The sequence below is a fragment of the Episyrphus balteatus genome, chromosome 3 (genome assembly GCF_945859705.1).
Source record: "Episyrphus balteatus chromosome 3, idEpiBalt1.1, whole genome shotgun sequence".
Lineage (NCBI taxonomy): Eukaryota > Metazoa > Arthropoda > Insecta > Diptera > Syrphidae > Episyrphus > Episyrphus balteatus.
In genome coordinates, this window is record NC_079136.1 from 78,310,615 (window position 1) to 78,337,074 (window position 26,460).

The 26,460-nt window shown below is 29.7% G+C and overlaps 3 protein-coding genes across 6 annotated transcripts; 2 read left to right on the plus strand and 1 right to left on the minus strand.

Annotated features, from left to right (window-relative positions):
• Positions 1-356: 356 nt before the first annotated feature.
• On the plus strand, positions 357-19,082 carry LOC129914482 (uncharacterized protein ZK1073.1). Of its 4 annotated transcripts, none has more exons than XM_055993755.1 (10): positions 357-557; positions 3,991-4,094; positions 12,941-12,991; positions 13,643-13,706; positions 15,542-15,659; positions 15,723-15,933; positions 15,999-16,070; positions 17,587-17,699; positions 17,771-17,933; positions 18,000-19,082. In XM_055993755.1, exons 2-10 carry the CDS (start codon positions 4,005-4,007, stop codon positions 18,237-18,239), a joined length of 1,122 nt encoding a protein of 373 aa, XP_055849730.1. In that variant the 5' UTR covers positions 357-557; positions 3,991-4,004; the 3' UTR covers positions 18,240-19,082. The 4 variants fall into 4 exon arrangements, with proteins under 4 accessions (XP_055849730.1, XP_055849732.1, XP_055849731.1 ...); XM_055993757.1 differs by having other exon boundaries at positions 360-557; positions 3,991-4,067; positions 18,000-19,081; XM_055993756.1 differs by lacking the exons at positions 357-557; positions 3,991-4,094 and adding an exon at positions 5,208-5,513 and having other exon boundaries at positions 18,000-19,081.
• A 941-nt stretch (positions 19,083-20,023) lies between these two features.
• LOC129914678 (glutamate dehydrogenase, mitochondrial) lies at positions 20,024-22,284 on the minus strand. The gene is made up of 5 exons (XM_055994013.1): positions 21,840-22,284; positions 21,190-21,782; positions 20,860-21,130; positions 20,389-20,522; positions 20,024-20,318 (listed from the first exon to the last, which is right to left on the minus strand). Exons 1-5 carry the CDS (start codon positions 22,207-22,209, stop codon positions 20,100-20,102), a joined length of 1,587 nt encoding a protein of 528 aa, XP_055849988.1. The 5' UTR covers positions 22,210-22,284; the 3' UTR covers positions 20,024-20,099.
• A 2,006-nt stretch (positions 22,285-24,290) lies between these two features.
• On the plus strand, positions 24,291-26,039 carry LOC129914855 (tubulin alpha-4A chain-like). The gene is made up of 4 exons (XM_055994274.1): positions 24,291-24,423; positions 24,486-24,714; positions 24,781-25,201; positions 25,263-26,039. Exons 1-4 carry the CDS (start codon positions 24,421-24,423, stop codon positions 25,966-25,968), a joined length of 1,359 nt encoding a protein of 452 aa, XP_055850249.1. The 5' UTR covers positions 24,291-24,420; the 3' UTR covers positions 25,969-26,039.
• The last annotated feature ends 421 nt before the right edge of the window (positions 26,040-26,460 follow it).

A 26,460-nucleotide genomic window follows, 5' to 3' on the forward strand; every position in this document is an offset into this window, starting at 1 on the left:
ATGATTTATAAAAATAAACGGTTCTATGGCAGTTGTTATAGTTAATATAAAATGTTTTCAATAAAAGATAGACCTTGCCTAAAAATTAACATTTGAATCGTTATTTTTGATCCAAAAAAATTAATTTCAAAAACCCAGTAGAGTCTTCAAATAGTCAAGATGTTTTTCTTAGAATCTTATTTACATGAGAATTTCGAGATTGGTTTTATTAATGAATGCAGTAATCTTACCCTTATGTATGTAGCTCTTATATCGGAAATGATAAAAAAAATTCTCACAAATCGCTTTAAACTTTGCTTAATACGTAGAACGTCATAGCAGCGTAAGACCAAACAACAATGAGCTTTAGGTTTCAGTACCGTCTTGAATTTTGAATTGTCTTGTTCGTTCTTATCGAAATATCCGTTGTCTAAAAAATATATTTACAAAAACATAATATTATTGTATTTTTGAACTTTTGGACTTGTTTGTTTCTTGTAGTTTATACAAAAACAAAAAAACAATTAACATCGGATTCTTAATTTATTTTTAATCGCATTTTAATTTTAAATCGAAAGGTATGTGATAAAAAAAAAAGAAAAATGTAATTCTGTTGTTTTTTATCCAAAGAAAAATATTTTTCTAAAAATGATTAGTGGTATTAAAAAAAATCCACTTTAGTGTTTTTTATTGAAAAACATCAAAAAGTTATTGCTTTAAAAATAAAACAATAAATAAAAATAAAAAATATAAACGCATTAATAGAAAACATGTTTATTTTTAAATTTGAAATGCGTCTTATAATACCGCTTTTAAATAATAAGTCAAAAATACTTAACCTTCGAATATGACATCTTAACATTGGGTTGTTTCTGTCTATTTTTTCAATGAAAATTATTCTTTTTAATAAATAAGTTTAATAACATTGTATCTTGTGGTAAATTAAAAAAGAAAACGCATCATTTCACACAAAAATACTCTTAATATCAACCTTAAAAAACTCCTAATATTCCGTATTTTGAATCGCAACGTTAATAGGCTTCAATGTATGATTATTTTATTATATTTGTATACGTATCATATTTATGCTTTTTTGTATATTAGATAGTGACAAATTATGCAAAAGGCGAAAGGTGAATGGTACACAGCAAGACTTTAAAAAGTCCAAATTCAAACCTAAAACGCAAGAAATGATATAGAAGGTGTCCCTACAATAAATATGTGCTAAGAAATCGTCGTCAGTTGGCTAGTGTGTTCAAAAAGCTTATTATGATGTTAAACTTCCTTAGAAATTATGAATACCTAGTCTCATTTATGGGGTGTTTTAATTTAATTTTGTATTTGTTTACAAAGTAGGAATTTAAAAGAAATAAAAAGAAAAGACTTTGGGTGTTTATTTGTTTATAAATAATGCACGTAATTTTTTGTTTATTTATTTATACATATTGAATTTTAGACTAAAGAGACGATGTGAATGTGAAGTGGTTATGAGAATTGAAGCATGTTTAATGAGTGAGAATAATAACAAACTGAATGATTGAGTAAACAAAAGAAAAAGCATTTTTAGATAATAATAAATTCCTTGTATTTAATGGGTAAAATACTTTTTAATGAATTTTGGCAAACGATTCAAAATATGTTTATAAATTTTAATGTTTTCATTATTCCATATCGAATGAAATTGCTGATTAAAGAAAAACAATTAAATTAATACTTTAATTTTTTACTTGCGATGTAGGGTCAATGTGGGTAAATGTAAACAGGGGTAAATGAAAACATGGCTCATAACAAGCTTCAGTTAAATCTCTTTGATGCATACATAAGTACAAATCGCGGACGCATGTATCCTTTAACTTATACGTCAAGCTCATTGCTGTCAACAGAGAATTCATGCGACGAGCGTATTTTCCGTGAAAGATAATTTTTTAAAGTGCCAAACAAGTCGTTAGTCTTTCAGAAAAATTAAATATTTTTGCAGATTCAATTAAGTCAGTATAATTTGCAAATACTTTTTAGTTTTGAATTTTAATGTAGATTCTATGTGAAACAAACAAATTTTAAAATACAGGACATTTATGTCGATTTGCATGTGTTTACATTTACCCCAGAATATTTTTCATAATGGGTAAATGTAAACAACGTATTCTGGGGGTAAATAAAACATATATTTTTGCTGAAATTATTGGTTTTAATAAAAAAAAAATATTTATAGTCAATTACTATTGCTAAAGTGCCACGGAGTCACATTTTAAAGTAGCCAACACCATCATTTTCAGTGGATGATGTTGCAAAATCGGTCTTTGACGTAAAAAGAAAAAATATTACGTTCAGAGCTGCTCAGGATGCATATTGGGTGCCTATATAAAGAATCAAAGGAAGAAAACAAAAAATTTTACTGGACTTTGAAAAAGTTTTTGTCAAATACCTTCTTGAACGTTTTTCAAGTCGTTATCCATATGATAAAGAGAAAATCCTAAATTTTAAATCACCGTTTACATTTACCCCGAATTTGTAAAAAAAACATAATACGGTGGGGTATTTGTAAACATGTCATATTTGACAGTAATTTAAACAATTGGGGAAATATTTGTTTATATTTATAAAGAAGAACTGCAATCATTTCATATTTGCATTTGAAGATACCATTCAAGTTGTTCCGTGAAAACATATTAAAATCTAAAGTCAAAAGAAAAAAAAGACATGAAATTGTTTACATTTACCCACATTGACCCTATGTATCAATTTACAATTTAAAAAAAAATTGAACTCGAGATAACAATCAGGCATGCCATATGATGATAGAGAATTATGGGTTTGTTTTTATGTGGGTCTCGCTCTCTAGCTGCTCTATAGAGATTTGCTTCAAGCTTCGTAATTAAAGGTGATTCGAACATTTTCTGGACCAAAGCTAACGATACTCGCCATATGACCGAAATGAAAAAATCTCAATCAATTTATTTTATGCTCTTTACGCTTTGCCATAAATTTTAAGGATATGCTCCTTTTGATGTGGGATCGAGGACGACTCTCGGTGTCGAAAAAATTAGTTTTTCACATAAGTCACATGTTTTTTCATTCAGAAATTAACACCTCTAATACAAATAATCATTTTTATCAAAAAAAAAAAAAAAAAAAAAACAAAACCGACTTCCATGGATCAAAACTGGGTTTTATGGTTTTTCTCATAGTTTCTATGGCAATAACTGGAATAAATTGAAATGGGACCACATTGCAGGCCCCAGCTTTTTAATACAAAAAGAATAATCAAAATAGGTCCAAAGTTATGAGGTAACAAACATAAAAAAAAAAAAAATACAGACGAATTGAATACCTCCTCCTTTTTCGAAGTCAGTAAAAAAGCAGCCGTGATGCTTAGTACCACACATATAAATGAGTTTTACAATCGTGAGATTCATCAACTTAGTCACATTTATTTTTAAACGTTAAAAAATAAACATTAACGTTCTCAAAAATGATTCCAATGATAACATACGTAAATATCTACATTATTGTTTATTTTTTAAAAGATGCCAACAATATTTTTAAATAGCTTTATGCACTATATAATTTAACAAGTATAAACATAGAAAAGGAAAAATGTACACTATGGCGTATACGTACTTTTTTAAATATTTTCATTTAGATTTTTATTTAATGTACCTACATGAAAACACTAGATTTCAATCAACTTAAAAATTAAATCGCTTTTGATTTAAGTACAATCTGCATACATTTTTGTATTATAAATGCTGAACTTAGGCTAATCTCGTTAGTTTGTTCATTATATGTAGCAACTATGCTTTATTTCATGCATCCTTCAATTAATATTTATTATTTTCTTTTTAACTGCTTTCCCTTATACTAATACTATGTAGCAGTAATTAAGTTTATTTACTATAAACACTTACCTAAAAATTTATTTGAGATAGAGTAGTGAGGGTACCTATTTTTTTTTTTAACATCATTCTCATGTCATACTTTCTTATTTATTTAATTCATTTTCTTTTTTAGGTGGCCTGTGAAGAATGTCAACCGTTCAAGAACGAAGAAAATCCTTTGCTAGAAGAGCAGAAAGCCTTGTGGAAAGGGTGAGAACAATGAACACAATATACGAGGTATCGGATGACCAATTTTAAGAGTTTTTGTGTGACGTACTTTTTGATTTTTAGTTTTACCTCAAGAAATCCTATAGTCGAACTCATCCACCATTTTTTTCCACCATTTTAGCTTGGTATAAATGCGTTAAGTGGTAACTATTGAGTCCAATGAACTCGTAAGTTATTTTTTAAATAATTCACAATTTTCAACCACACTGTTTGATTAAGGAAGAATGACCAAAACTCTAGAGCGTGTAGATTGAATAAATCGTATGGGATGTGGAGGGAGGATGTCTATTCGTCTCCATTTTCTAAAACATTGTAAAGTAAAATCTCTCTTTTATTGCGTTTTCAAATAAAGTAACTTATGAAATTGTTTTTTAAAAATTATTTTTTAAAATCAAAATTTTTCAAATAAAAAACAATTCCGAACTATTTTTTTTTTTCAATTTTTATTTATTATAGTGAAGATACAATAAAAGCCCTGTTCCATTGGAGGTGGTAGTCTACTAATAGTAGATGTTCTGGTTAATCTTATACCATCATCTACTCATGCTCTTCTTCCCGAGTAGGTACGATTTGTATTGAATTCGTTGAAGGTGCGTTCCATTGAAAATAGCTAGTAAACTACTAGTAGTACTTTGCCACCTCCCAAAGGAAGAGGTCTAAAGTGACACAGTATTGTAATGACCCTGAATTAATCCTTTTTTTCATTAAAATCGCCTGAAAACTACCTGTGAAAATATAAATTGGCCCTGAGTCGACGGGTTCCGAGTAAACTAGTTAAGGCTCTCTTTGACCTAGATTAAACAATAAAATAAATAAGACGAATTTATTTTGTTTTTGTCATGATCTTTTCTTGCTCAGCGGCAACACTATTAAAAATGTTTAGAAGAAGAAACGCATTTTGCAACCACAACTAAATGTATCTTAACACATTTCCCCATATATAGCTTTTTTCAAGCTTTTCATTCTATACTGTATCGATAAAAGTTTAAAAATCAGTTGAAAGGTTCGCAGTTCGAAAGGCATCACTCCGAAAAAGCTTAAAATTCCAATTTGAACATAGATGCTTCTTCTATGATACACGTTATAAATTAAATACCAGTATCATAGTCAATTATTTATAACTTAGCGGTTAGTTTAAAGAAAGTATCAAAGCCGCTCACAACCTAACTGCTCCTTCGTTTGATATTTTGAATTCACTCGTATATTTCTTGTATTTGCTTTATGCAGATTAATTGTATTATCTAATTCGACTTATATAATAGTATTTAATTCAATTAATACCCTTATTAGCGTGAACTTCTGACATTTGTGTTCTTTTTGTTGTTGTTTTGTCTGTCAAGGATTTAATTTAACCTTTTAAGAATGTTGTCTGTAGATAGGCATCATCACCTTACGCACCATCAGCATATATCCAACGATAAAGTCAGTGTAAGTTATTTTTAAATTATTAATAAAGTTTTACTAATCTATGTTATTTTCATAATTCTGAGCTAAAAGTTTACAAAGTATTTAATTTAGCCGGCATTTTAGTTTATCATTTCGATTTGAACATATTTAAACCTAAGAATATCTTATTGGGTCTAAACTCTAGAACGTAACTAAATAGTGAAGGTAGCTGTATTCACATTCGTGAATTTTGAAATTTTAGAGTGCAGTTATATGATTTTTTAATTTTAATGCTTTTTTTTACTTATTAAAAGAAATCATGAATTAACTTATTGTTTCGAGACCTCCAGGATTCTAAAAAATCTTAGAAGTTTTTTTTTTTTGCTCAGAGCTATTAAACCATCAAAACCAAATATTTTAACGTCTAAATGAATCTCTATACAATATAGTTTAATAAAGTGTCATTATCACATAAATTCAATTTTAACAAACATCTGTACAAATACTATACTGAATAGACTATTTCTGTTTTATAGTACTATCTATAAAATATAAATGTACGTGGATTTGTAATATTTAGGCAAAAATGCCGGTAATGTTGTGGGGTTCATTTTTATATAAACAAATAAATATATATTTCGATTAGAGTAGCTTATAAAGTAAAAAGGTAGTAGGCTTAAGTTTTAAAAAGAAATTTTTGTTATTTAACCTAAAAACATTTATTTTCAATTCCGACAGAAGAGAAATATATTTTAGAAAATTCATCAAAAATCGTAAAGTTCACATCGTTCCTTGCTTAATCATAATAGGGGTAGGTACCCTATTATAATACCTACTGCAAATTATTTTGCTAGCTAATTGTAAAAAAAAACCAGTTGAAGAAAAATTTATATTGTATACAATACCGCATCCGTATAAGTATAATCTTGATGCCTTATATAATATATACAGTGGTGGAAAAATAATAATCTTTCTTTTCAAAATGTATGTACATATGTTCTTAATATATTTAAAAAATATTAGAAATATTTTTTAACAGTGACATTTGAAGATATCGATGTTTTATTAAGGATATCCTCTTTATTGCACCTTCTTTTCCTAAATTATAAGGGGTTGGTCTGTCAGGAATTGTTAAGAGCGTTTTATTTTATTTTTTTGGAACAAGTGGCATTTTTCGAGGACTGCAACCACATAAACCTACTTATGGAAATTAGTTAGTGTTAGTCCTTTCTGTTAATTGTACGTTTAATTAATTGACCAAGTTTGACAAATTCAAATGCTAAAAATCAAAAATTGGATATTCCTTATATTAATAAAATTTTTCCTCAGTGTTTCTAATTATAGTTCCACACAAAGTTGGACTATATTTTAGATTTTTTGCAATATTTTTCTTTTGTTGGGTAAATTCTAAAATTTTGTTCTTAAAATGTTACAACGATTATATCATTACTCGTGTTTGCTTAAAATTTGTTAAATATTTTGTATTTATAGTAAGAAAAAAATAAAATTTTGTAAACAAAGGAGAATGTTTCTAATTATTTTGCCACCACTTATATATTATATATATTATACATAAATAGCTCTTTAAAAGCTCTATAGAGTTATTTAATTGTGTATTTATTAAAGAATATTTAAAGATGTTTCTGCTTATTAAAAATTATCGATTATTTTATATCAATTTACTAAAGTCTTCTTGGCTAAAAACCCATTTTTAATTAATATATCTTTGTTTACATGGATGAAATTCCAAGTGCATCCTAAGTGGGAGGATTTCGTAACACAATTCTTTTTTCTTTTTGATACAGAAGGATAAGTATTCAACGTGTATCGCTTGGTGCAGTATTAAATGTACAAACATTCTGCCACTTTTCAAAGAACTATTTATTGAAAATCTTTAATAATAACCTGTAGAAATATTTTGCCATTTTTATTGCTTAGTTATTTAAATTTCTGTTCTCCAATATAAAACATTAAAGCACAAGAAAATATTCAAGGTCAGTCGAATATAATTACCATCAAATTATAACCCATTGGGATAGCCGATTTTCCTTAAGGGTTTGGTTTGTATTCATCAGCTGATATAATATTACAATATTATTGTATCGATAATATCAAGCAATTAAGTGCTCCTTTTCTCTTGTGTTTGTGTGAATATGAATTAGAAAAAAAAAAAACACTTGTTTGCATTGTTAATTACAAGAAAAAAGATGTTTAAAAAATGTGAAGGCGTTTATTTCTACTTGCCAGATGGAAGGTTCGCTTTGTATTTAAATTAGAATTGGTTTTAAATACCTGACACAATTCTTGAGGTTTTATTTACATGAATAAGCTTTTAGAAGGGCTTCAGAAAGATATCGCTAATTAAAAATATAATTTTCGTATGTTCTTAGTGGTAAACCTTACGGGACAGACATAAAACATTACAGTTTTAAGCCATAGTTGTTCAATAAATTTTGAATCCTCATTCGTGCCACTTACAGTGGCTTGCGAAAGAAACCAATGGCTTTTCTCGAAGCTACCCATTCTATTTTAAGAAAAAAAATTGGATTCTCAAAAATGTTAAAAATTTGTTTTTTAGGCTGGCAATGGCGTATCTGGCTATAACTGCACTTGAAATAGAAGTTTTCAAAAATAATTTTTTTATTCTTTAACCTTTTGAATCTTAGAAAATGCTGTAAATTGGGTTAAAATTTTAAACAATTTAAGAAAAATGTCATATTTAACTTTAATATTAAACCCTTGACCCACTGCAAGAGCAAGTACTTGAGACCCAGTCATGCATTTCATTTTATTTCTAATGAAATGCGAATGACGACAAATCTGCAAGTCATTTATAGTTGGCAATCTTTTGTGAAGAACAAATATCGGACTTCTTACATGATGAAAACATGAACTTCCACCCTCCTTGTGTTAATATTCTCTAGTTATTCTTAGAGCTATATCGTCTAAATAATAATGGCAAGTTCATTTTGAATGGAAATGACCCAGAACACCATTACGTTAGTCTATTCAAATACTTTTTTAAATTTCATTATCAAGGAGGTTTTGCTGTATTTTTTTTTTTTGTTATAGGAACTAAAAAGTAAAAACAAATTACTTTTTTCATAATTAAACAATTGAACTATTAATATATCTCCCTATATAATGCAATCTGTAGGTAATTATACTTGCACTGTACTAATAAAAAAAATATGTACATACATAACGAAAAGTATCCTTAGAAGTTGATTTGGGAACAAAATGATTTCATTTTTACTAGAGATATATGGGAACTGTCCAATAAAAGTTCTTCAATTTATGTTCAATAAGTTTAATTGACCTTTAAATCCTATTTAAAAGTGTGACATTGTAAAACTTATCCTAATGTTTCCGTTTTCTGAGATAAGAAGTTTGATCATTAGCCTTCTATTCAAAGTCTTAAAGAGAAATGAAAGGAAATCCACTCCAAATTTCAATGTAAATAAAAATAAAAATACATTCTTGCAACAAAAATGCTTGGTTAAAAAAAAAACTCTTAACGAGCAAAAATTGTAGCTATTTATATGTAGATATCTTTTTAAAAAGTAAAGGTTTTGAATGAATAATTTTTACTACAAACGAACAAGTGACTTGCATTCAATTCTAATAGTAACAAATAGTAACAAGGATAAAATATTGAAAATAATCACGTGGAAAGAAAGAAATCTTTGACTTTCAATTGAATGAACTGAATTGAACTTAATTTCGGTAAATTGAAATGTTGCATGAGTGATTTGTACAAAAAGAACAGCCTTACTGTAGTAATAGAAAGATTCAATGTGAATAAAATTGCAAAAAAAAATAAAAATTGTGAAAATTAAAAAAAAAATTCAATGTCCAGTTAAAAAACCGATGTTGACCTTAATTACAATTTATTACTATCCATATTATCTTCAATTTTTATAAACTAATAAAATGATGTAATATATTTGTTTGATGGAAAGCTCTATAGCTCTGGGTAGCTCAATAATACGTACGGAATGAGTCGTTCTTTTTAATTTTAATAGCCACCTTCGACTTCAAAATTTAATTTTCTCGAAAGAGACTCGTTGTTTGCCGTTTAATGTTTTAGTATTGCATCTTCAGTTAACAATAATGAAGATTTACGATTGTAAGCTGTTTCACTTGAACGAACCAATTGCTATCAATTTAACTTCAAATAAGTTCACCTTCCTTATAAGGTAGATACCCTATACCGATACAAATGGAAGGCTTGTGTAACAATTTATTGTTTACTAAATATCGTGCAGCCTGTTTCCTATTGAACTTTTAATGAAGTTCTGATATAACTAGATCATACGTATGAACGTACTGAATAGATATGAGTAAACCATATCATCATCAAAATAAGTGATGAAGATGATACATTAAATCTACCACAAACATGTTTGTTTTCATTGGGAGTTAGATATTGTATGAGGACAATAAGATCATAATCTATTGACTTAATTAGGTCTCGTTTAAAATATAATTATTGCGTATCTATCTCTATCGTATTAAAGAGATTTCAAGAAATTCTTATTGTTATTCTTTTTTTTTTTTTATTTTCTTAATTTGGATACAGCCCTAAAATTTTAACAAATATGTACCTATTAAAATTTATTTGATGTTTTTAGATCTTAGAATTAATATTACTTGAATCTCAGAGTATTTGACGTACATATTCTTTAAAGTCACGAATGTATACGTTATTTTAAAACAAATGTTGTTTTTTTTTTAAACAGCTTAACCAATTTCTTGTGTTCTCAATGAAAACATATAAATTTCATTTTGAACAGTAGGACTACATGTTTAGTATTGGTACCCGGCACTCAACAAAGGTGAATTTTAGATGATGAAGAGATGATCGACATAGGTAGGGTATTCAAAGAGTTTGTGGAAATGGAGAAGATGCAGATATAAAAGACCAAAATAATTTTAGGTGAAAGGGTGCTTTTTTCAAAGAGGGAGTAAATTCTGTTATAAGTCCCAAAAAGTCAATGATTCGTAAAGAACTTAACAATGCAAGGCGGGAACAAAAATAAAATTAGCTTTTGTGTAAAGGGGTGTTTTTTAAGTGTTGAAAACTAAAATACCTCCAAATGAAATTTCTGTCCAAGTCTACATTTCAATCGCTCGAAAAACACCCTTTTTATCAAATTAATTGTATCAATAGATAATTTACTCAAATCCTAGTGAAACATTAGCTGTGTTTTATTATCCACGTGATCCACATAAGATCATTGTATTTATTTGCTAAACAATAACAAAACAAAATCCTGCTTTTGTTGTAAAGATAATAAAAACAATGATCTGATCTGGATCTTGAGGAAAATAAAACACAGCTATTATAACTGGTTTTCAATCAGGTACCACTTTCAAAACTTTTTTTTGATGATTAACATTAAATTAGGTTAAGGGCCGGTTTGTTGACACTCGATTATCTTTTAATCAAGGATTTTTGTATGGAATAATCCATGATTAAAAGATAATCGACTGTGAACAAACCGGCACTAAATTTTATTTAAATTCAATATTTAGTATTTAAATTCAATATGTGTACCTATGCAATTTTTAAATGACATGGCAAAAGTCGTCTGTCAAAAATTCTTCTGTTCTGTTTAAAATTCTTCGCTTAAAATTTGGGTTTTATAACTGTGTGCAAATTTGACGAATTTATAAAAAGCAACTGCGAAAACTTCTGTTTTTTTTAAATGATAAATAACCATTTTCCCTTCACCCAAAACAAAACCTTTAAAAATTAATTTTATTTTTAGTTTCGATGATAAATTGAACGTTTATACTTAAGTCCTAAGGCGTTATAAAAGAATCATTGGCTTTACAGAATTTACATAAAGTTAATCTTCTTCGTTGGCTATAGGTCTTGTTTTGATTCTATCTTATCTTCTATACCTATAGCCAACGAAGAAGATTAACTTTATTTAAAAAAGAAAGGTCACGGAATAAGGAAGTATTTTTATTACAGAATTTACTCCATCCTCGAAAAATAACACCAAATTATTTAATGAAATCTCTTTGTTCTGGCTTTCTATTGCAAATGTCACATTCCAACCTAATATTTCATAAGGGTGACACATCAATTTTTTTCCAATAAAAAAAACACCCTTTTACAAATTATATCTCAAATGTAACATAATGGTCATATTTTAATAGGATACCATTACTATTACATACTTAGTTTTTTAAAATAAACCCACCTCAGAGTTTAGACTGCTTAGATTCTTGGTTTCTGTCATAGTAAATATATGAAACATTTTTACCAATACTCAATGGGGTATCATTTTGCCACAGATTTTAAGGTATCTTCACTCAAGATTTTATAGACTTTTTCACTCTTTAGACTCTTGGTTCTTGTAATAAAAAAAAGAAGCTTTTTCACCAAGTTAAAGGAAATTTATTTCTTACGATAACTCAACTCTTAAATAAAAAAAAACATTTATCTCTTTTCCGCGAAAAAAATCCTTCACACCCAATATTTTTTTTATAGACCTTTTTGATCCTTCATCCTTATTGCAAAAGGAAACTTTTTACCATTTTCTCATTAGATATTTTTGACAACATTATTAAACATGCAGCATTGTATCTATAGTAAATTAAATAAGACTTCTGGTTGGTTTCACTTGAATGAACCAATTGCCATCAATTTAAAATCCAAATAATTTTATACACAAAGTTCACCTTCCCTGATGCACATGACACAACGTATATTATACGTGTATCTATTCAAATCGAAAGGCTTGCGTAATCATTTATTCACTGAATTTCATTAGAACTTTAATGGAGTTCGGATAAATCTAGATCGGAATGGTATAAAATGGAAAGCCTTGTTCATTTCTTCACTTGAAGACCTCGATATAACAAACTATGTAATAGATAAATACAAAAAATTGTCTGATTTGCAGGCACGTTATGAAAAATTAAACCGAATGTTGCTACCAATTATTTATTATTTTTTTAGTGAAAAATTTTTATAAAAAATATATGTATAAAACATTTTTATAATAAAAAGATATCCTTGGACGACATCATCAACGATAATAAATCACCTTTAATTGTTTTTATAAACTATTATTTTCTTTGATCGTTACCTACATCAATTTTTTAAAGACAATTTTATGACCAAGGAACACTTTTATAGCTTCTTGAAATGAATGATGGTTCGAGCGTATAAGATTAAAGAGGATTTTGCTAAGCTAAATACAAAAAAATCCCTTGGTAGATACTCGTAGATATTCCTTCATGCCCATTTGCTTGAATCAATACCACTCTTGTCTTATGTTTGTTTCCAACCCCTAGTATTAGCAAAATTCATAGCAGTAACGCACATAACTTTGGTCATTTCATACAATCTTGAATGCTTTTGAATTCCCAAAGCAGTGTTTCTTATTTTGTTTGTCAGTTTGTTATCATTTTAAGCCTGAATTTAATCTTTTTTGATTTTCTATTTGCAGAAATATATAGTAAATACAGATAAAAGTGGGGAGTTAACTGTTACAGTTCAGGTAAGTTATTTATACCAGGATTGATAGGTACTACAAGAATTGAAAAAGCGGATTCACTTGAGCCGAGAACAATGAAAGCAATGGTTTTTTTACTTTTCATATAAAGCCAACTCCAACTTTAGATATCCATAGTAGGGTCAGCAGATCGTTGAACGATTTGTCTTTTACACCAGAGGTCTGGTGTTAAGTCCCAATATTGTTTTTTTTTTTGCTAACATATGTACCTACATCATTTCTTTAATTTCTTATTATAAGAAATTTTGTTCTATCATAATTTCTTAATTCATAAATTCTGATTTTGAAAGAATTTTTGCTTTATTTATGGAAGAAAATGGATTTTAGAGACGTTGAAAAACGTTGTATGCAAAATAGTCGTCCGTAAACGTAAATTGTGACAGAAAGCTGTGTGGGCATGTTTATTATGATGGCTACTCCTCATGTTGTCAGAAATTATGAAGAAACAGTTCGTTATATTTCGACATTAAGCCCATGCGAGCTCATGCCTATTATAATTGGGCCTTTAATCCCATTCCTAATACCCAATTGTTATCAATCGAAATTAGTGGAGTCTCAGGTCTCAAGTCAATCCGCTATTAATTAGATATTAGAGTAATAGAAATTAATTGATATTTATGATAAAAATATTTGCAGGGTGATTTAACACAACAAGAAAAGAGAGCAGTATTTATTACAGTTCATGATCTAGGATGCAATCGTAAGTACCATTACTATTCATAAGTATCCTTAAACTTTTTTTTTACATTAACAGTGGCTCAAAATTATATGTCAAAGTGAAAATTTTAAAACTTATTTTAAAACCATAGGTTTCAAAAACAATTTGTGTACTTACTCATTTCCACTTTGCAGTGGCGTACGTTGAGTCACCGGGGCCTCGGGGCAAGACTAAATTTTGGGGCCCCTTTGATATTTGGGGCCCCTTAGGTACAAAAAAAAAAAAAATACGTATACGCCATACATTTTTTTTGTTGGCTTATTTATTTTTAGGTTTATTTTAATGTTTTAATAAGTTCGTAATGCACATTGATATACCCACTTACTTAAAATTTCTATCATAAAAGAAGTAAATACTTGTACTAGGGTCCCCTAAATTAAATATTTAGAGACCCCTAAAATAAATTTTTTTTAGCTTAGAATTGATAGTTCTTGGGGCCTCTGTTCTAAAGTAATACATATGTACACATTTGATTTTCCATCATCAAACATAGTTTATTTCTTTCGGGGCCAGTGAAAAATTATTTTTGGGGCCTTGAGGCCCCTAAAATATAATATAATATTTTTGGAGCCAAGAATTAATAGGTATTGGGGCCTCTGTTCTGAAGTAATATTCGGAATGCCACCAATAACGTAATAGTTTTATTTTGGGCCCTGATATATTTATGTTGGGGCCCCTGAATTGATATTTAATTTTCCATTTGATTGTTTGGAACCACTGAAGTAATAGCTTTTGAGGATCCTCAAATAATATTTGTCATGTCATCTGAAAATTTGATGAATATTTTTGGGCTCCTTAGTAATAGATTTTGGGGCCCCCAAATTAATATTTGATTGCCTCTAAACTAACGGGGTTCCTGAAAACTTATTTTTTGGAACCCTTCATATAATACTTTTGGAGCCCCGAAGTCATATTTTTTGGGGTTCCTAAGGAAATATTTAGTAATCCATCAACAAATGTAATTTAATTTAAAAAACAATTTTTTTTAATTAAATTTTTGTTGACGCCCTGAAGTAAAGGCTTTTGGGGCCCCTGGCGATTTTTTGGGGCCCCTAATGTATTATTTGTGGTTGCAATTATTTTTCAAGTAATATTTTTGTGGGCCCTAAGATAAAATTATAATTTTTCTTTTAAAAAAGCAGTTTATTTTTTTGGGGCCCCTGAGGTAGCCTTTTTATTAAATGAATATATATTGTGTGGCTACCAATGCATTATACATTACACTGAATGACATAATTTTTTCCCCTTGTATCCGAAGTGATTCAAATACATTTTAATTTATTTCGAAACTCAGTTTATGCTAACAGTTTACTTCTCTGCAATGTCTCGAGTAGGGGCCCTAGGGTCAGTCGGGGGCCCCGGGGCGCCGCCCCGCTTGCCCCAAGGGAGTGTACGTCCCTGCCACTTTGTAATTTTGCAAAAAGTGGCCATTGTAGTTTCAACTTTTGAAGTCAATGAACAAGCCACATAAAAAGTTTGAAACCATAGGTTTCAAAAACAATTTGTGTACTTACTCATTTCCACTTTGTAATTTTGCAAAAAGTGGCCATTGTAGTTTCAACTTTTGAAGTCAATGAACAAGCCACATAAAAAGTTAAAGTTATCAAAGGAAAGGTATTTACTTTAAATCTTTATAATATGTCTGGGTACACTTTTTGTGACTTGGTCCAGTACAACTTTCAGCCTTTCAATTTATCAATCTAATTTTACCATGACAAAATTTTGGAGGTTGGACCGAATACAGATCTCATATATGTTTCTATATGTCTAATCTAATATAATCACAAACAAAACAACCTGTGTCAATCTATTTCCAGATAATTCCTTTCAGGAATTCGTTAACAGTCCATGTATGACAGAAATCAAGGAAAGATCATGTTTTATTCATATTGACGTACCAGGACATGCTGACGGAGCTGAAACATTACCAGAATCGTAAGTTAAGATTGGATGATTCTTATGTATAAAAAAAAAACATACATATGGTTGTGGGTATAGATTTCAGTTTCCATCATTGCAAACTTTGGGCGAGGATCTAGTAACAGTATTGGATTTCTTGCACGTAAAATATGTAATTGGTTTGGGTGAAGGTGCTGGAGCAAATATTTTGGCTCGATTTGGATTAGCCCATCCATCGCGATTATTGGGTCTGATTTTAATAAACTGCACTGGAAGTGCCGCTTCGGTTTTGCAGTCTTTCAAAACAAGAGTGAGTTTTTTTGGGAATTTTGATATTAGTTACTCTTAATTAATTTTTCTTTCCTTTTTTTAAAGTTTATTACGTGGAATAATGATGAAGTTGCCCAATCTGCTGAGAGCTTTTTGATGTACCATAAATTTGGACACGTAAGTTTTTAAAATGAAACATGTTTTAAATTAATATACTTGTTTGCTCGTTGTTTTGTGTCTTGGAAGAGTGATAAATACCATAACTTTGAATTGTATGTTTTCCATGAAGGAGAACGATATGCATTTTTCCGTATGTATAAGAGTTAAATAAAAGGATATTAATTACTTTTTTATCTCAACGGAGCTTTAAATTTAAAAAGTTCATTAAAAAGTTCACTTTCATATGTAAATAGTTCAAAATAAAAAATTTTAAATCATAGGATAGTTTTCTGCTTACTTTAATTTAATAAATAATTTTAATTTACAATCAAAATTTGGATATATACTTCTTTACTTATACATCTATCTCTTTCATTTGCTTGTTTGTAATTTTAGATTGAACCTAAAAAAATCATTTAAAAATAATTCCACCAGCTTTGTACTGGAGTCTTTATTACAGAGATAAAGGCATCTTCAAATAATCTCCATTACTTTTATAATATTTCATATTGTTGCTCCGCTTTTGATCGGGTTTTATGTTTGTAGACAAATGGAACACAAAACAATACAAATTAGAACACGTATACGCTACAGTGTACGTGGACGAAGCCACGAGTACGATAACTTTGGAGACAAGAATTGATAACGGTTTTTTGTAGAGGTCTTCAGTACAAGTACCTATTTTAATAAAGAATGTAGGTCTATCTCCTCCGCATTTAGGCGCGAGGGACAATTTATTAAAACAAATTTAAAATTAAAAAAAATGTTAGATCAACGTTCGATGTTAAAAAGTTGCTTTTTTAGTAAAATTCAATTCCAAACAACATGTAAAAATAAGAACGAATTCACTTTAAAGGTCAAAATTTCCAACAAAATGGCTACTTCCACAAATTGCACTTCCACATAATTTTTAAAGGGAATTCTTGAAAATGTAGACATGTGTATTTACTGGGTCATATCTATAAACAACTGTGCCTAAATTCAGAACTACCAGTTTTGACGCACGGTCTTGACTATAAAGTGATTTCGAACAAAAAATTCAAAATATAAAATAGATCAAAAAATATAACCCAGAAAATAATTTTACTAAACTTTTAATTTTTAGTCACAAATCACTCGATTTCGGTGAGAATTTCAAAATTTTTGGAGAATTTCCATTGGTTTTTTTTAATAAAATGCAAAAAAAAATCTTAAACAATACTTTGTTCTTATTATTATTTTTAAAAGGGAAACATGCTTTAAAAATCTTTTCCAACATGATACATTTTGATAACGAAGAAAAAAAAAATAACAAAAATAATATAAAATTATTAAAATATTGAATGATACATTTTGTTCATTTTATCCTTTATTTTTAATTAAATAAGATGGGACAGTTAGGTATAGATTGTAGAACTTATAAAATCTTAGAAAATAAGAATATATAGAATAAATCGCATGTCTTTTTTATTTATTGTATCTAACTTACTCAATTTAGTTTTAACCAGAGTTTTCATTGCATTAGATAATATACATTTCTTTTATAATAAAATAGCAATTTGTTGGAGATAATCCAGACAAGGATAAAATTGTTGCTGAGTATCAAAAGAGATTAAGGAGTTCACTTAACAGCAAAAATATTGGACAATATGTTAAAGCATTTATGAAGTATGTTTCCATCATTATTAAGTATTTTCATTTTTTTTAACATACCTAATTGTTTTTGTTTTACTTCCAAGTCGAAAGGATTTGTCTTTAAGAGACTGCAGAGTTGATCTTATACTTATTACCGGTATGCTCAGCCCATATGCACAAATGGTAGAGAAACTACATCGTGACGTTGAAAAAGAAAAAGCAACAATGCTGAAAATTGAACGAGCTGGAGATGTTCTTGCTGATGCGGTATGATATGATTTTTTTCACAAATATGTAATTCTTACTTGACTAATTTATTTTATTAATTTTTAGCCTGCAAAAGTGGCTCAGTCAATACTGCTTTTTTGCAAAGGAGTTGGTTTACTTACATCTGTCATTATGCCTGGTGTGGATCGATCAAGGGCATTTTCAACTAGCTCTGGAGGATCCACTGAAGGCACAAATGGCAATCGTAAGCTTTCTCGTGGTATTTCAATGGAAGAATATGACAAACCAAACATTCGTCGCTTAAGTGTAACTGTCAATAATGATCTTCCTCCGATTAGAAAGTAAGATAAATCTTAATGAATGTACATAATTTGAACATCAATTGTTGCCAAAAAAAAAAATCATGAAAAAAATTGTACCAAAAAATTAACAACTACATACATTAAAATATCAATACCTCCGATTTATGAATGTACCTCATTTCATATTGTAAAATCTACAAAATGCTGAAGATTATTAAAAAAAATAATATTATATTTTTCGAGTTCAAAATTTTAAAACAGGTATACAAAAATTTTACAAATGTTTATTAATTTATTATATACAGAAAAAAGTTACGAGTCGGAGTTACAGAGATATGCAAAACTGAAATGCACAAATTGCATGTCCTTATATATATCATTGTAATTTATTAAGCATAAATATTCACCCTACTGCGGCTTACAATTGTCAATTGATAGTTGATTAAAGTTAAATTTTGATATCTTATTACTAAATTAACAAAATTTTTGAAAAAAAGAGAATGATGCAAACCGTTCTTAATTGAAAATAATTGAAAAGTTGGACAATTTTCTCATAAATAAGGTTTTAAAATACCAAATTTTAGTATTTATCAAAAATCACTTGATAGTTGACAATCGCAATACGGGTGATAGTTTCCTATTGGAGATTTACTTTATTATTGTTATTTACTTAAATCCTAGTTTTTCATTTAGTTATACACGGTATAATATTTATTATTATAACACTTGTTAAAATTTTATTTTGAAGAGTACCTTAGATATAGATTATACAATGTTATAATGAATTAGTTGTAAGAGTATGAAAACTTAATAAAGAAGTTCATACAAAAACAAACATTATTAAAATAGTTACATACCTAATACAGTTATATTTTGTTTCAAAAAAAATAAACCTTAGTATTTTATTTCTGTAGTGTGACTCAATAAAAGTGCACTTATAAAATTACTTGAGTTTTTTTTTGTAAAACTGGTAATTGATAAAATCCATTTAAATAGGAAATTTATCGGAAACGAAAAATTTCTTTTTGCTTTTCCTTCTGTCTGAAGTACGTTGTTTAACCAGCAAAACTTAAAATTACATATACCAGTTTAATTGGCGAAGTTTCGACAAATAATTGCCGGGGACATTAATTGTAGAGATGCCGCAAGTATTCGGCTTTTTTTTTTTTTTTTTTTTGGTTTTCGCTTTTCGGTGAAATAGTTCACCACATTCGGTCGAATACCGAATGATGTTTTACAGAGCCTTCGAGCAGCACATATCTAAAGTATAATCCGCGCTTTTCATTCAAAGAAGTAAAGACCGATTCTGAAATAGTTGCAAATGTGAAAATTGACTAAAACCTCTGGAGAACAATCAACGCCGCCAAAGTTTTCTAGGTTTGGCAACGTATTATATTTACTGAAAGCTTGCACCAGCTTGGGGGGAAGGGTTAATTATTCAAATAATCAAGTAAGTGTGAGAAAAGCTTTTAAGAACTGAAGCTGCACCAATGTGAAGATCCTGTGCTCACCTTTCCAACTCTATAGAGAAAACATTCCTCATCGAGGCATATATGCAACTAATGTAAGAATTGGTGCTGGTTTTATCAAAAGTCCAAGATGGGGAAGAAAAGGTCTCTCGAAACAAGACGGAAACTATGGCGTTACCAGGAGGGAACTTCTGCTTCTGGTTCTGATATTGGAAACTAAGCACTACCTGAAGTACATCTTGGAGAGAAAAGATCCTTTTTCGGACAGATCATGGTGAGGAATCCAGGGCCAAGAAGGAAGATAGGTTTTAGAGCTAAAAAAAAAACAATAAATTTATACAATAATGAGTATGAGCCCGAATGGTTTTTATTTATTTCACATAAAAATAATTATTTGTATAAAGAAAAGATGATATATTCCCTAAGAAAATGTTTTACATAGATAGACCCGAACTTTCTATTGTCATAAAGATCTTCCAAATAGCCCAAATGTAAGCAGCAGTTCGCAAGTCATTACAAAGTTCATATTTATTTGCCGTCTCCATTATACCAATAGCTGATGTTTCCATAACAAACTGCAGAGCATAATCTACAATTTCAGCTTCTGTATTACAATCTCGTAGTTCTTGTAGAGCTTCATTAGGGCGCATTTTCTGAAAACCAAAAAAATATTTTATAGAAGACCAATCGATAAAATTATTCTGTCTTTTCAAAAATATTTACAAGACACTTTCCACCTTCTTGAAGGGATTCTGTTATTGAGTTAAGTAATTCATCAATCATCCTTTGGTCGCGTTTACTGCTGAGTTTTCCAAATGATACATGATTTATATTCTTCAAGTATTCAAAGTAAGATGCTAAACGGGAAAGAAAATCAATTCAAATAAAAAAAGAGGCATTTAAGACTTATTGGGCACTTTCGAAAAATACTACTAGGGACTAGACATTTTGTTATGTTCATTTTCTAAACGGAAATTTAGGTAGATGAGTAAATGGTGAGCTTGCATAGGTTTCCAGTCAATAAAATTGGCCGAACTAGAAGGATTCTTTTTGACAGTTGAACAATCAGAGAACGGATTTTGACTAAATATTTGGGTAGTCCCTAACGTCCCTAACAACCTGTTTTATGAGAACATTGACTGTGTTCTTTTCAGTGCGGGAAAAAAACTAAAAATTTAAAAACATTTGTTATACCTGTCACACCACCAGCATTGCAAAAGAGATCTGGTATCATAAGGACATTCTTCTCTTTAAGAATTTTATCAGCTGCAGGCGTTGTTGGACCATTAGCACCTTCAGAAATAATCTTGGCTTGAACTTTATTAGCATTATCAGCGTTTAATATTTTATGAGTCGCACAGGGAAATAAAATATCACATTTTTCAATCAAAAGATCATTCGTAGTTTCTTTGGATTTCGGAAATCCTTTAATTGTGTTTTTAAGGTTCTTATATTCAATCAAAGCCTACGTGTACTTAATTTTTGAAAAAAAAAGATGAAAAAAAGATTATTTTTTAGTCTTACCGGTATATCAATTCCTTTCTGATCAAACAACGAACAATCCATTTCCTTAATACCAATTACCTTGCATCCAGATTCATGAACAAACTTTGCAGTATTACTTCCAACATTACCAAAACCCTGTACGATAGCTGTTTTGTTCTTCCATCCTGTTTTTAAACCAACCAGTTTCATCCAATCTTCATCGTTCAAGAACATATCCGTTGCTTTCCATACCCCTTTTCCTGTGGCTGCCTCTCGACCACGAATGCCACCATTATGAATCGGTTTACCTGTTACTATAGCTAATGCATTTATGTCCATATAACCGAATGTTTTCTGGTATTGATCTGCCAACCAAGACATTTCCCTTGCCGATGTACCATAATCTGGAGCCGGTACATCTATACCTGGACCGATCATATGACGCTTGAGCAGTTCTGTAGTGTAACGTCGTGTAATTCTTTGGAGATCACGAGCAGAGTATGTTTTTGGGTCGATTCGTACACCTCCTTTAGCACCTCCAAAAGGTACATTGACACAAGCTGTTTTGAATGTCATCAAATAGGACAAGGCTTTGACTTCATCCAAATCTACGTCCATTGCGTACCTAATACCTATCAAAATATTATTTTTGTTTGTTGTCTTAACATTGACATGTATTTAAACCAAACCTCCTTTCAAAGGTAATCGGTGATAAGTATGATGTGCTCGATACCCAGTTATAATTTCATATTTTCCGTCGTTCTTCGTTATGGGAAAGTTTATTTCCAAACAACAACTTGTATTTCCAATCATATTTAGAATAACTGCAACACGGTTTTCTTTTTCTTCTGGCTTCATCTGAGGATATTTTCCCAGGTATTCAATCATATCCTTTTCCATAATTTGTGCAGCATTGTGGAAATAGTATTGAATCATAGCAGAAAATTCGGGATTTTTTGATTCAGCGATACCTTTTAAATGTTCGGGTATCACATGAGCAAATCGACACAAGTTTAAGCAGGGCTTCAAGGATTTCAACATTGAAATAGTGCGCAACATTTTTGTATAGGTTAAATAATGTTGTTTTATAAATATATTAAGAAAATTCTAAATTGACATTGAAATCAGAACATTTCTGATAGTGATTTTCAATAATATCTTTACTTTGTTTTTAAGGTAAGTGGTCAGTAAGAACCAAGCATTTTGATAATTTATTCAAATTATTTTCAGTTAGAGCTTATTAATATGCTTAGCTTATTGTTATGTCTACTTGCGTGACTTAAAATCGCTTTCACCGAAATTATAGCCTAAAACATTGTTCTTAAAATTGTGTTATTAAAATTCAGCAATAGGTAGGTACCTTACAGCTTCCAATCAAATTTAATATAAAAATTCTTATATAAAATGTGGACTTTGTCCCATCCTTGCATAAAATCACTATTTTAAATCAACTTTGTAAAAGATGAGCTATTCATTACATAAGCAATTTCATTTTTTTTTATTGCAGATAAACTCGTCACTGACCGCAGTCTTGTATCAATTAGTGTGTTGGGATTGAAGTTTTTATGAGTATCGGTGATGAGTTTAATTTTAATTTTCTTTAATTATAAAGGTACCTATATTATTAATTAATAATAAAAGAATGTAGAGTTTAAAATACTAATTTATTGCTTTCATTTGAATCCTCAGATCTAAAAATCGAAATAGAGTTCCAAAAGTAACACTTTTCATTTAAACTATTTTATAGAAGTGATTCAATGTGGCGTATGTGTAACATTTTTTTTTTTTAATTTATCGATTTGTTATGGGATTCATGGATTGAACGAATACAAATCTTTAAGAGTCTAGGAGTCCAGTATTAAAGTGGAACATTACTTTCAACCATACTTTGGTTATTAGAGTATCAAAGAAACTCTAAAAAAAATGTATAAACAATAAGCTGACCCCGAAAACTAAGATTGTTTATTTTCAGCTTTCAAGTTCTCTTTGCGAACAGATTGATTACTATATAATAATCGTGTTTTGGTTGAAACTCAGTATCTACTTACCCCAGTAAAAATTTTGCACGGTAAACAAAAACAAAAATAATTGCTAAAGATAGCTAAAGTATTCGTTTGTTTTGGTTTTCAGAAAATCTTTCTTTCTAAACGTATACATTTTTAATAACGATCTTGGAACAATCAAAACCATTTATTTTCTCTATGGAATAGATAGATATGTACATAGATAAAGACATATTATTGCTCTTTCATAATATGTATTTGTTTTCTTAAGAGTAATGATATGATTATTTTGCCTTCTGCTGAATAGATATAGTTTCTAATAAACTTTAAAGCAAAACGCATTTTTTCGAAAAATTATATTTTGATGCACATTTATAGAGTATGCATCATTGAACAGAAAAAATCATTCAAATGTCAAATCCCTACAAAATTCAAGATTAATATCAAAATAAGAGGGTTTCTCAAAATGAAGGATTATGGATATAGCGAGTTTAGCTTCTCATCTATACTATACTCATATGAAAAAGTCTACAAGTAATTCATTTATGTTTTTCTTTTGAAAGTAACTGCCATCAAGTTATTTAACAAAATGCAGTTTCGTGCATCTGAACTTATTTTCTTCTTTCAAAAACTGTTTAAATCTTTCCGATATCTTTATTATTGCCCGAGATATCTTAAGTTTAAGTTAATAAGCCAAAAACAAACTTAACTTAATTTAAAGCTTATGTCACTGCTCACTGGCCAACACGATTTTTGCCACAAGAACCGAAATATATTTTTTTCTGAAGGTCTGAGGGTTAGTGAACTCGAATCCGAAATTATTAATATTCTATTAGTCTCCGTTTTTAAAATATAAACCGTTATTTAAAAAAAACTTTATTTTGCATTTTCTAACTGTAATATTTCAAGAACGGAGGCAAAAAGAATTTTTCTGATTTTGGATTCGAGTGCAACACCCCAAAAAACTTCAGAAAAGTGTATTTTGGGCCTTGTGGCAAAAACCTTGTTGACCAGTGTAAATTCTTTATTACTGCTTGTAAAGTGACCTTTACCACTAAAATTGTTAATAGCTTTGTGTTAGAAAAAAAAACTTTTCATTCAAATACTTTATTTAGCTTATATCAGTAGCTCACAGCAATAATAAAACAAAATAATATGAAAAACACAAATTAGTATTTTTACGAAAATTGAATCGAACGTATTCGTCCAAATTTTATAGTTTATATTCAAAATCTAGAAGTTTATTTTTTTGGATAGATTCTTAATAATGGTAAAATAGATAAAATTTTATATAATTTCAGTTTTAAGTTTATTTTTTTATTTTTTTTAAAGTCTTTTTCAAATCGCGAAACTATTTCTGTACATATCGGCCAGGCAGGGGTTCAAATTGGAAATGCAACATGGGAGCTTTACTGCCTAGAGCATGATATATCTCCAGATGGATCATTAACACATCCACATGGTGATTCAGATGCCTGTTACACAGCCTTCTTCAATGAAACCCAAGGTGGTAAGGTCGTTCCACGATCAATTTTCATTGACATGGAACCAACAGTAATTGGTAATTAAACTAATGTGTTCCGAAAAATGGTCTTGAAATAGTAAACAAGAGCTTTCTTTTTTTAAGATGAGGTTCGTAATGGTCAGTTTAAGGATCTTTTTCATCCCGATCAACTAATTACTGGCAAAGAAGATGCAGCGAATAATTTTGCCCGCGGATTTAATACTATTGGAAGGGAAATGATAGAGCCAATTGCTGACAGAATACGAAAAATGGCAGAGCAAGCAAATAGTTTACAGGGATTCTTCCTGTTTCATTCTTTTGGTGGTGGTACTGGTTCGGGATTCTCGGCGTTACTTATGGAAAGACTCGGTGAAAACTTTTCAAAAAAATGCAAACTTGAGTTTGTAGTCTATCCAGCACCCGCAATTGCCACAGCTGTAGTTGAACCTTATAATTCCGTGCTAACTACTCACTGCACTTTAGATACAACTGACTGTGCATTTATGGTTGATAATCAAGCAATTTTTGAGATCTGTAAAAACAAGTATGAACTCGGCTATGAATTTAAAAAGTTCTTTTTCTGTTTTAATTTGGTATGTTTCCAGATTAAATATCCCACGTCCAAGTTACCCCAGTTTGAATCGTATTATAAGTCAAGTTGTATCCAGCATAACCGCCTCCTTGCGATTTAATGGCGCCCTGAATGTTGATATGTCCGAATTTCAAACCAATCTTGTCCCATATCCTAGAATTCATTTTCCCTTGGCCTCATATGCACCCGTTTTACCAGTTGAAAAATCAAATCATGAAGGCCTAAGTGTAGCCGAACTAACGTCGGATTTATTTGAAAATGACAACCAAATGGTAATATGTGATCCAAATCAAGGCAAATATATGGCTTGTTGTATCCTGTACCGTGGAGATGTAGTACCAAAAGATGTCAATAGTGCCATCGCAACAGTGAAGGCCAAAAACAAAGTTCGATTTGTAGATTGGTGTCCAACAGGTTTCAAGGTTGGTATTAACTACAAACCACCGTCTGTAGTACCAAATGGTGATTTAGCTGCAGTAACGCGAGGAGCTTCTATGTTAGCATCAACAACGTCTATCGCTGAAGCATTTGGTAGACTTGATCAGAAATTTGATTTGATGTTTGCTAAAAAAGCATTTGTACATTGGTATATGGCTGAAGGCATGGAATCGGATGAGTTTGTCGAAGCTAGAGAGAACTTGGCAACATTGGAAACTGATTTTAAAGAAGTTGAAGGTGATATTGTATCTGATGGTGTGATTTCTGAAGAAGACTTTTAAAATTAAAAAGTTAAAAACCATTCTAGTTGAAATAAGCATTTTAGTCCTAATAAATTAAAGTTGTGCAAAAATTGTTAGCGTTTTTAATTCTATAAGCAAATAGGCGTTTACGATGTGTACGATCAAAGTTGGGAAACAAATTGTAGATTTTGTGTTTATCCAAACCAAAACTCATTTTTTTAAGCTATCTTAAAAATTGGCCCTGGTTTGGAGTAATTAATCCCTTACAGTTAGAATTTTTGAGTGAAGTGAGTTTTCAGGTGTTATATCAATGAAAAAAGTTGATCAATTCAGGGTTAATCCAATACTGCGTCACTTTGTGTTTGTTGTATGCTCATTTAAATCTGAATGTTTAAAAAATAATAGAGGAATGGTTAATGTTTCACAAATTGATTTATCAAAAAATCCAAAAAATAAAAAGGTTTCTTAGAAAAAAGTAGTGTTGGTTTTTTGTTAGTTTCTCAAAAATGACAAAATATTTTTGGATCTGGT